At 35.8% G+C, this 12,573-nt stretch overlaps 1 protein-coding gene across 4 annotated transcripts in view; it reads right to left on the bottom strand.

Moving 5' to 3' along the window:
• LOC134539478 (cell division cycle and apoptosis regulator protein 1-like) overlaps positions 1-12,573 on the bottom strand; it is a 61,571-nt gene that overhangs the window by 46,693 nt on the left and 2,305 nt on the right. For 2 of the 4 annotated variants that reach the window (XM_063381545.1, XM_063381548.1), the window contains exons 2-5: positions 10,431-10,501; positions 6,934-7,142; positions 4,369-4,440; positions 411-616 (exon numbers count right to left, since the gene is read on the bottom strand). In XM_063381545.1, the coding sequence (XP_063237615.1) occupies positions 411-616; positions 4,369-4,440; positions 6,934-7,142; positions 10,431-10,482 (539 nt within the window). In that variant the 5' untranslated portion in view covers positions 10,483-10,501. The remainder of the gene's footprint in view (positions 1-410; positions 617-4,368; positions 4,441-6,933; positions 7,143-10,430; positions 10,502-12,573) is intronic. The other 2 variants (XM_063381546.1, XM_063381547.1) reach the window with 2 other exon arrangements.

Genomic DNA, 12,573 nt, shown 5'->3' with positions numbered 1-12,573 from the left:
TGCGAAAAAATTGGAAAGTTTTTACTTTGTTTTAATATTGTAACTGTTCTTACTCATTAATTTGTCATTTTTACATTACGACATTGGTACATTTTTCAAACACAAAAAAAAAGAAACTTACCAGATTTACATTTTACTTGTTCCGAAAAGTACGACTTGCTTATTACAAATCATTATGTTTAAAAAAATGCATAATGACACAGTTTTGGAAAAAATTAGTATCGTGGAACAATTAAGTGTCATATTTGTTCAGCAATACAATGTTTTTTTTAATAAACAAAAAAAAAACCGATGATATAGAAATCTCGTTTCGAAAACGAAATTGGCCCGAAAATAAAACAGTAAAATCTCGTCTCGTGTTCACGCAAGCGCACGCAAGGTTGACGAAAAAGCCCTCAGCAGAGACGCACCTTGTCTGGAAGAAGACGTCCTCGTCGACGAAGCCGAAGTTGTCGTGGACCTTGGTGACGATGCCGGTGAATACGCGCTGCTTCGCCGAGGCGCCGGCGGCGGCCTGAGGGGGGGCGGCGGCCGCGTTAACGGCCGTCGCGGCGAAGGCGGCCGGGTTCAGAGCCCGCGGCGCCGGGTAGCTGACCGTCCCCATCTGCTGGAACATCTGCGGGTGACGTCGAGCGGTGACCAACCGACCGAACAACTGCGGCAGTGCCGAAGAAAGTCTGGTGATAATTTATGGGGATGCACCACAACGCCGAAATGCCAAATTGACCACAACGCAGACAGCTAGAAAACTTCTGTGTACCACCGAAATACACTAACGCCAAAAAATGTCATTGCACGACTGCCACAAAGGTTAGGTTAGGTTAGACTAGGTAAGGTTAGACTAGGTTAGGTTAGACTAGGTTAGGTTAGATTAGGATAGGCTAGGTTATATTACGGTAGGTTAGGTTAGGTTAGGTTAGGTAAGGTTAGGTTCGATTGTGGTATTTCGGCGTGAAGGTACATTTAAGAAACACACACAATCAAATTCATTCAGTTGTTATTTCGGCGTTGTGGTACACAGCAGTTTTCTAGCTGTCGGCGTTGTGGTCAATTTTGACATTCGGCGTTTTGGTATTTCGGCGTTGTGGTAACGACTCATAATTTATCTATGGCTTGATACCTCAACGTAGGAATCACTAAAAAACAGTCTGTGTTTTACCTCAACGAAGTTAAATTTCCCTGACTTTTCGATTTCCCCTGACTTTCCATTACGTGTACATCCCGTTCAAACCATGCAACTTATAACATTATGAAAATTTCTGGAGCCTTGCACGACATTTTACTTAAATACTCTCACACCAGGCCTAGCGTCATTGTCACGAGCCTAGGAACCTACATATCAGCATCAAGTGTAACTTTATGAAAGGTGGCTAGAAAAACCTGTCATGAAAAATTCCCCCAACTTTCCAGGCTCAGAAAAAAAAAAATTTCTCTGACCGCTGACATTATTTAGTTGCCGACAACTGTCAAAATTCCAATTAAATAATTGTGATGCGTAGACGTGCCCACAAAATGTTTTCAGCTAACGTTTTGAGAGACATTAGTGAAACAACTTTGAATTCACGTGTGTAAAATGCCTATCTGATACCGTGGTCCATTACTACATATAAAGTGAGTATTTAAAGCGCACAAATGACTTAACCTCAACACGTTATGTAAAGCAAACTGATGACATATAGTTCATAAAATTTTCACCACACTTCGTAAACTATCAAATATTCAATATTTTCAAGTATTAAAATTCAAGTTGAATAGAATACTAATTATAATATATTCTAATAAAAATTATTTTTATATCTGTACTTGCCTACCATTTTAGTAGCCACTAATTCAAACACAGGATTTTTTTTTTTGGTTACCATGCCAACCAAACTGGGCTCTCCAAATCCCGAGAGCCAGGTCACCATTACGCCTAACTTTTCCTTGTAGGTGACTAACTTCTGTCAAGACACAGAGAACTAACTACACAGTGGTTTTGATAACATCAGCCAAATTTGGGTCCAAGAAACCGAGATGGTATCTAAACTAGTGTGCACTATTTTATCTGTGGCGTGCAGCACACATGTGCTCGTAGAAACATAAAGTACTTTGTATTGGTCGTCAGTATTCTCCATGATGGACTTACCACGAATTCAGCAATCGTGTGCCCCAAACGCTTGGCAACATTGCATACATTAGAACCCTGTTAAAATGTTCCTGCTTACAATGTCAAATTTTTTTAAGTCATGACATTTTTCCCATAAGGACAATGTATTTATTTCCTGCATATTAAAATTTCACGTATAGTCCATTTCCTGCTTTTTTAAATTCTTTTTTTACTTTTTTTAAATTCAATAAATGCAACAAAAAGTTTTAAAAACCTTACTATTCCAACACACTAATCCCATCTGTTAAGTTTAAAATGTTAAAAGGTTTAATTTACACTTTAGGTACGTTTTTGTTTATAATCACTGTTATACCATATATGTAGATAGTTCAAATAGGATCGTATGCATAAAAAACAAAATGTAAATGTGCCAGAACACCAGCCCGACATGTTAGTGTATTCAATATATTGAAGGTACTTAACATTCACAGTTTCATGTCTGTTTGCATCCTTGTCTTGAAAAAAAAAATCCTTCCATTCCTTGCTATTCTAGTGTTTTTTTCAGATGTACGTACGTAGTTCAACAAGTTTTAGTTTACCAACTATTCCGTGATGGCCAAAAAAAAGTTTTCTATTGCTCATAAAGAGTTTAATTTATTTCATTCGTAGGTAGGAATCCCAAAACTACACATTTTCTAGTGGCAAAATTATTGGAAAAGGGCATTCCCACTCTATTAAACAACATTTTCATGAATCATGAGACAATTTTACAGAAATGTGGCAGTGTGTCTTTAAAAACAAATAAAATAAAATCAGAAAGCATGACAAATTTGAAAAAATTACATCAAAGTATCCATCAGTGGGTTAAACATAATTTGTTTACATAGCTTGACAAGTTCATTGGTTAGAAGTTCAAACACTGAAAACAAAAGAGCTAAATTGTTATTTCCTTTTTATAACATTTTCCTGCTTATGTTTTTTTTTTTCCCTTATACCCCTTTGGAAAAAAAATTATAACAGGGTTCTATTGTATTTACATCTAGACAAACAGAGCAACCTGAACTAATTATTTTATGGTTCTTTTTAATCACTGTATCCTAGATTTTGTGTGTTTGTGGCTGCAACTCTTTTCACAGATTTTGTAGAAGCCTGCTTAAGGGCGAACATGGATACTTTGATGCAATTTTTCAAATTTGTCGTGCTTTCAACTTTTATTTTATTTGTTTTTGAAGACACACTGCCATATTTCTGTAAAATTGTCTCATGATGACAATGTCGTTTAGAGTGGGAATGCCTTTTTCCAATTATTTTGCCACTAGAAAATGTGTAGTTTTGGGATTCCTACCTACGAATGAAATAAATTAAACTCTTTATCAGTAGAGACCTGCAAAATTCGCGGATTCATTCGCTGATAGGCTAGAATTCAAACACATATACCTACCTCTTCGATAATTTTGCTATTGGCTTACTGTTCATCTGGACGAATCTCAACCAGTTATAAACCCTCAACCAAAGAAGGATCCAATCACAGACAAACCATCTGAGACGACTTACAAGTCTGCAGCCAATGAACTTGCGTTATTTGCCCGAGTGTACAGGAGTATGTGCAGTCTATCCTGAAGGCCATCGAAACCACGAATTTTGCAGGTCTCTATTTATCAGCAATAGAAAAAAATTTTTTTTGGCCATCACGGAATAGTTGGTAAACTAAAACTTGTTGGATTACGTACGTAAATCTGAAAAAAAAAAAAAACACTAGAATAGCAAGGAATGGAAGGATTTTTTTTTTCTTTCAAGACAAGGATGCCTTCTCCAACTGTGTGTGCAAAAACACGCCGGCACCTTTGAATATATATACTGTATAGAAGTCGCGAGTGGATAGGATTTACTCTACGTTTTTCAAGAGCGTAAAATGAGCAGCTTGGGAACTTCACCGCTGCAGTGCGCTGCCATAACGCCCTGTATCGTCTTAGTTGTTGTGTACACGTTAGAATGCAGCACTGTCGCCCGCTGTCATTCCCCGCACCCCTCATCCATCATTCACTGCAGCTCGAGGTCGTTCAACAGGAGGGGGAAGGGGTGTTTGAAGAGTTCGGCACTTGTCCGCTAGGGACCACCACAAGTCGATGCCCTAGAGATGGTGGCGATTGCGGCGGTGAATTAACCAACTACCTGAAAACCATATTAGAAATTTTAACCTGGGCTGGCGACTTCTATACAGTATATATATTCAAAGCTGGCGCCAACTCTTCGTGCGACAAGAGCAGCAAGTCGCGACCCACCTGCGTCGGGCCGAGCGCAGCCGGCATGCCGGTGTTCCCCATGGCCGCCAGGGAGTTCATCGCCATACCGGCCTGCATCAAAGACACAATCACGACCCCATTATCTTTGAATGGTTTGTGCAATGGGAGTGCATGACTTGATGTAGGCTTTTGGACATACGCCATTGCTAAGCACAGGTGTATGTCTGTAGAAGAAAACTACAAACAAACACAAATGACAAAAAACACAAATTAAGCAAAAAATTGCTGTTGTCAGAATATAAACACCACACAATACTCCACAACAGGAATATGGTCAACAAACAAAGAAAAAACAGAGAAAAATGGACTAACAGAACGAAAAAACCCCTACAAATGATGACAGCACAAAAATACCGAACCCAAAAAATTCAGCACAACAGTTGAAACGAGACCGAAACACAGCTAAACGAAAAGACGAAAACAAACACAATAGTTTTCCAAAAAACAGAAGAGAACGAAAAAAAAAAAAAAACACAAATGATGACAGCACAAAAATATTGAACCCAAAAAAATTCAGCACAACAGTCAAAACGAGACAAAGCACGACAAAACGAAAAGACGAAACAAACACAACAGTTTTCTTAAACAGAAACAAGCGACGTTTCGGGAACTGCTATCTGCTCCCGTCCTCGGGCAGAGACGCACATGGTACGAAAATACAGGTGCGACTCCCCATCACTCCCTTACTCTGAACAACTTCCCTGAGTTTCCCCTGTCCAAACATTTTAGACGCACAATTTGCAAGTGACTGCTTAAAAAATAAGTAAAGATTGCAATGAATGATTTGTTAGAAAATATTGGCATCAAGGTTCCTACTTTCAATATTTGCAGTCATCCTTTATCATGTACTATTAGTTAAAACAAACATTTTATACAGGTTAGTAAGTAATTTCAACAGAAAAAAAATAGTATTTTTCCAATAGTTGAAAAAGTATTTAGTGTCCGTTCCTTACAAGCATATTTTAATCAATCCTAGATATTAATTTGGTTTTTTTTTCTCTTAACAGCAATGATCTGTCCAATAATTGATTAATTATCTTGTTTTAAAAGGTAAGGTACGAAATATACAATACATAAAATCTAATTACGTGGCTCAAAATATGCCAACTACCAATACTACGCATGCCCAAAGCATTGTTTACGGCCAAGTCAAAAACAAAAGAACTTTAAAACTTGCATGCTATAGGGCTTTATTAAGGAGTTTTGGATAAATTTATGGGCTCTTATTCAATTAACGACAGATTAAGGATTTTTTAAGGATATTAAGGAGGCGTACGAACCCTGAGTGTGAATAAGTTTGAAGGTTGTCATTAAAAGCATAGCGAATATGTAAGGTTAAATTTTTTACACTTAAGTGGTACCACGGTTGGCTGATTTAAACCAAAATGGTTTAAACCACAGTTTAAACCTTGGCTTAAACCAAGTGGTTTTTATAAAAAAAAAAAATCAAAAGTTTTTCTAAATGATGTATTTTTAAATAGAATACCTTAATTTTTTTTTCAATTAAAGGTCTAATTCCATAAAAGTTTGCACATTAATGTTTCTTGTGATTTACAGGAACAAAGATTTATATACTAATCAAGAAATATCATTTAAATTATCTGAATAAGTTGTAAATTATACCCAGCTAAATACTCTTTTGAAATGAAACTAAGTAGTGAAATGTAGTCAACCTGCAAAAAAAAAGAAATAAATAAACTTATTATTTTGAAGAAAAAAAATCCTAGTCTGTGGCAAATTCCCGAATGTACCATAAAAACGCCTTTCCTGACGGGAACACCTCTTCTATGGAGAATCCTCCTCCTGTGGGAAAATACCATTTCTGTGGTGAAGTCCCAGTCAGATGTGCAGATTTGCTGGACTTCAGTTCTTTGGTGTCAATAACGTTTCTGGTTCATAATGAGTGGCAGAAAGCGGGATGTTGTTTGGCCTTCATTTGAACATACTGAGAACTAAAAATAACTAGGTTGTTTGGTTGGGGGAGCTGAATTGTTGCCCCTTGGATGGGCAGCCCATCAGGATTTTTCTGGCAATGGTTTGTTTGTACAGCGACTGGAAGGGCAGCCCATCCAATTTCTGAAAACATGTTTCTTTAAGCGTTTATATAATCCTGAAAACTTGCCCCTTGGAAGGGCAGCCCATCAGGATTTTTCTTACAGTAGTGTTTTTGAAAGGTTGTCTGAATTGTTGCCCTTTGGATGGGCAGCCCATCTGGATTTTTTTGACAGTGGTGTTTTTGAAAGGTTGTCTGAATTGTTGCCCCTTGGATGGGCAGCTCTTCAGTATTTTTCTGACATGTGGTTAGTTTAGTTTAGGTTAGGTTAGGTTAGGTTAGGTTAGGTTAGGTTAGGTTAGGTTAGGTTAGGTTAGGTTAGGTTAGGTAAGGTTTGGTTAGGTTAGGTTAGGTTAGGTCACTTTACAAACTAACCACTGTCAGAAAAATCCTGAAGGGCTGCCCTTCCAATGGGCAACAATTCAGTGGCCCTGTTTGGTTTCTTCCCCCCCCCGTAACCCCGAGCGGTACTAGCCCTGGGCGGTCCTCACCTGCTGCATGCCCAGGGAGGTCTGGAAGACGGCGGGCTGGGCCTGCTGGTACTGCACCATGCCGTGATTGGTCGCCATCTGCCCCATCATCTGCTGCTGCGGCTGCTGCTGCTGCTGTTGCTGCTGCTGCTGCTGCTGCTGCTGCTGTGGCGTCGCGGCCTGGGACTGCCCCATGGCCACGCCCTGCCCCGCCCCCAGCCACACCTCCCCTGCACACACACATCCCCCTTCCCTTCCAGCCTCCAGCCACCTTCAACGCAAACACAGGTAGTTTACTGAAGCGGCAGAGGAATGAGAAGAGATCTCCACGAGATCTCGTGAGTAAAAGCGCGGCCACAGAAGGCACATGTAGTGATTTTGGATTATTCTAAGCTGCAGCTGTGATTGGGTGAAGCAACGTAGAATAAGTCAGCCCCTAACTCAGGCATTCCAGGCTTCATATTGAATGCAAAGATTATTCAAGTCCCGTCCAGGCTGTACATCCCCAAAGTCGCTGCATAGAAGATAAGAGGAAGAAGAATATTATTTATATACTTATAAATTATATGTTTGGAAGAAGAATTTCGGAAGTTTTAGGGACGGTCATTGTAAGTATAAACAAACAACTTTGATTTTCCAACACAATAAAAAAAAGGTGTTATTTGGGATGGTAAAATTTAAAATCGATAACATCAGAGGTGTCGCTAAATTCAAATCTACTTGCAGGAGGTGAATCATGGTCAAGCAAAACCGTAATTAATGATTAGTAGCTAATAATATTTACTTACAGAGGCTAATTTTACAATCTAAGATACTCGACAGTGTTCCCAGCAAAGTGCTTCGCAGGTGACTCGCTGATTCATCAGGGACTTGCGACAGAGCTGCGTATAGTGATTAGCGCGTGAGAACTGTGAAAAGTTTGGCACAATTGCATTATAAACACCTTTTTTTGTAGCACCCATTGCGCTCATGGTTTGCTTTTTTATTTTCTTTTGTTCTGTAACTTGGTGACCATTATTCCACACTACTTACGACTTGTCTTAAAATTATTTATTGAATAAATTGTGACGGTTTAAAAACCACAAATAACATCAATTTTGTTTTAGTAATTTTTCGGTAGCAAGACTTTGAATAAAGAAAGAAAAAAAACTGCATGATATACTAATAAATTATTATATGCTTTCACAAAGCACTGGTGTCTGCTAATACACACAGTGAGTTAATGTGATTAACATATAAAGGGGATTAGGCCCCAACATCTTGGATTTTTCCATATTTTTGTTATAATTATAATTTTTAACCATTTATCCCAATTTTTTTTAAAATGTCAATGAACAAATTATATCTCCAACCTTCAAGATACCTTGTTGCAACCACAATTTACTGACAGTCTCTATCTAGTATGTAAATGTCGCAAGGAAATAACAATTTTTTCACGCGGGCTGCTACAACTATCATGATCATCACATCAGTTCACAAGTGTTGACTTCAAAATGTACGCAATGTCAAACCAAAAAATTTAGATCAGCAGCTTTATTGCAAGCTGTATCAAGAAAATTTAAATTTCGAGAAGGGAAAGCCTAATCCCCCTTAACAGACAGAAAAACATGCATTCTTGAAACAAACCATAATACCACTGGAAAAGTTTGTTATAACTAGCTTTTCAATTTAATGTTGGCAAACAGGAAGACATAAGGGACACAGAGAGAGTCATTTGCCATTGTATCATAATTTTATTACAGAATTCTACAAATTTAGAAACTTCAAACCACAAAGATTTATTTTACTGAGTGATTTGAACAGGAAAAAACTAACCATCCAGGTTGAAAATCCACTCCGTCTACTAGCTAATGAAATTGAAGTGCCACTTAGAGACAGAGTCCAAACAAAACTCTAAAAAAAAAAAGTTAATAAATGGTTGTTATTAAATATGTATACATCTTATAAGAAAGAATACTTTGTGTATAATTTTTAATGCAATATTTCCTGTTTTCTAGCAGGATACATTTCCGTAATGAACTTTTAGAAGAAGAGATCTGATACAGGACACAACTTGACATCAGAGACCTATTTATTTAAACAGTAATGCTAATCTGTAATTTTTTTCTATCCATAAAACAGCTGTACTGTATTTTGATAATTTTTTTGTTTACTAGTTAAGGTTTGATAAACCGGCAAAATTGCTAATCTGGCTTGGCTGTGCTAACAAGTACCTATGCTGGATTTAAAACTTTTTCAAATATGGGTAGCACAATAATTTTTAACAAATTTTATTTTGTATCATAATTTCTCTAATATTTAATGGTAAGCCAAGTAACACTGAAAGTGTTACTGATGCTGTCAGCGGCAATAACTAACGGCCATGGGCGAAGAGAGACAGTTTCTGTAAGCAAAATACCTAGTGGTAGCGGAGGAATCAAGAGCGGAGATACGGTATCTCTGTGATACAGCTGTGGTCAACACAAACCACCATACCGGCATTTGCAAGTACACTCTGAGACAACGTGAGTCAAGGCGTCACGTTCGTGAGGCTACTTTAAGGAGAATTGGACCCTGTAATATTACATTTTTCTATTTCCCCCTATAATTTAAATTCAGAGTCATTTATTAAAGAAAAAATGAATAATCAATTTACATCCAAACTTTTAAACCATCTAAAAGCATGATATTTAGCAATGCCTTGATCTGATTATTTAAGGGGTCAAACTGTTCACAAAAAGTTAATTTGTACGCAAGCACAATTCAGACAGGAAATTTATTATCTCTTGCTATGAGCAATTGTTTGATTTGCAACAGCAACAATATTTTTGTGCTTCAAGAAAGTTTTTTCAGGATACTGAAACAAGGTTCTCCAAAATCATAAAGCCAGGCAGTTCCAACTTAAACCGGATATCTTGTCTTCCAATATAACCCTGACTTTCCTTGCACAATTCAAAACAATTCAATTTCACACACACCAAGTAAACTATATAACTACTGGACCAACCTAAAATTCTTTCATTCTTCTAAAGCTTAGATTATTAAAGATAGACATAAGTTACACTCTGTTAAGTTCAAAAAAAAATTATGTTCCTGTAAAATATAACAATAGTATATGTAACTAAAACCTGAGAAAAATAAAAAAAATTGACTGTATTATGGATTACAAGTTTTTTTGACAGTTTTACAGTGTAATTAATCATCAACAGTCGTCCCACTGTTTTTCCCCATCCCTGTGAATGAAATAACAATATCAAGATTCATTCATAAATAAAATAACTTTTAACACATGGCATTAATTTATGCTTCGCATCATGAAATTATTTGAAAGTTTATTGAATGCACCTTAAATTAATCTATTCTACAGGCGTGATCATTTATGAGGCTTTTTCATGAATATTTCAGACAAGACATTTATACTTTCAGATTGTGGTTGTCCGATATTTTTTCATCAAGATTAATACTAAAACAACACTTGAATAATAATAATAATAATAATAATAATAATAATAATAATAATAATAATAATAATGTTTTACCTGCAGAGCGAACCCACGGGGGATTTTTACTTGCAGCTCCAAATTGAGACATGATTGCTAATCAACCAGATCTGAAAAATTAAAGAGAAGACAAACAACAATAAGAAGAATTTTTGATATTGTTAATGTGTGAAAAGATAAAAATTCAAAGTATTAGCAAATAATGTAAGACCTAGTAATAGTAAGAAAGTAACAACGCTCTTATGAAATAGTTCTTACAGAGTTATTTGTAGTATCCTGTCCTTAAAACTATAAGTAGGTACTACATTACAAAGTAATTCCTGAACATACAAAGATTTCAGTTATTTAACAATCATATTAACAAGTGTTGTGACATTTTAAATAGCCACGTACTCACACGTATAACACCACGTACTCACACGCATTTAACACACAAACATAATATTATGTCACTCAACTACCGTATCACAGTTGCAACCGTGATCATCATCATTTAGACGTAGCACCAATTTGATTGTAGGCCAAGTGAGTTAAAATGATTAGTCCGATATGGCTGAGATTACAACTTATCTTGTGAAAAGGTTTACAAAATGCTAATAAATTATGTGCATGGTGACATTATAAATCTGTCCACACCACAATCTATTGTGATAATACTTCAATCAGCTTGCTTAGTAAGTTTCGTGTACAAAACTACACCCACTTTCTCAAAACAAAAAAAATAAGTTTTCATATATATATATATATATATATATATATATATATATATATATATATACACATATACACACACACACACACACACACACAGTGTTGTTAAAAGTACTCGGAAAAAGTAATTGGGCTCAATTACAATTACTGTGGTGATAATGTAACTAATTACAAGTAAAAATTACTTTATATAGAAGTAATCAGTAAAATTACAATTACAATTACTTTCCGCTACCATTTTAAAACTGACCTACGATTCAATTTTTTTTACACTTTGATACATTAATAAACATACATACATATATGTTTTGTTAAAAAAAGATTTCATGTAATGATTAAATTTATTATCTTTAATTAAAAGAATAATATTTGAGTACAAACTTGCTTGAATAACATCAAAAGACTTCATACAAGTAGCTACCTGTAATAAATGTAACACTCTTTAAATTTTGGAATTGACCTTACGAAACAATTGCATTTTAAAGTTCTCATCAGATAGATTCCCTCTCTTGATGGCAAAAACATCTTTACCAACACTAAAAAAACGCTCAACGGAAGCACTTGACAGTAGCGATGTGTTAAATTTTAAAAAATCAGATTTTAGGATAGGGTAATGTTGGAGACACTGCATGTCACTATGGATCTTCAATTTTGATCATATATGTTGTGCATACGATCGTAGCACTACAAGCGTAAAATTATAAACTTTACTAATACAAAAGTGTATGATCTTCTTGTTCTTAATTGTATTTATTATACGTTCCGAGAATAAAAGTAACGGAAAGTAAATATAAAGTATCGATTACCTTAATGTATCGATTACAATTAATGTTATGTATTCCAATTACAAGTACGAATTACATTTTTTAAATGTAATTCGTTACAAGTATAAATTACTTGAAAAGTAATCGTTACAAGTAATCCGATTACTTGTAATTCGTTACTTAACAACACTGTGTATATATATATATATATATATATATATATATATATATATATATATATATATATATATAAAGTAAAGAGCGCTTAAATCCAAACATGAAGAACAAGATACAAATGTTCAAAATAATGTACGGATCCGTACATACTTAGAAATATATATATATTTCTAAGTATGTACGGATCCGTACATTATTTTGAACATACTTAGAAATATATATATATATATATATATATATATATATATATATATATATATATATTTCTAAGTATGTACGGATCCGTACATTATTTTGAACATTTGTATCTTGTTCTTCATGTTTGGATTTAAGCGCTCTTTACTTTTTATAGTGTTCTGACAACAGTCGTCGTGCCCTCCTAGATGCAGAGGCTGTATCTGTCTGCTGACGTGGGCCTAAGGGAGGTATGTTCCCCTAGTGCGCCGTCAGTGAGGTGTTTTGAGCAGGGACGCACCCGCGTGCGCCCTAGCACGTCAGTAGACGTCATAGTGTGTTAATGGTTATACTTT

Source organism: Bacillus rossius, chromosome 15 (assembly GCF_032445375.1).
Source record: "Bacillus rossius redtenbacheri isolate Brsri chromosome 15, Brsri_v3, whole genome shotgun sequence".
NCBI classification, from domain to species: Eukaryota; Metazoa; Arthropoda; class Insecta; order Phasmatodea; family Bacillidae; genus Bacillus; species Bacillus rossius.
This window is presented reverse-complemented; position numbering and strand designations above follow the sequence as displayed.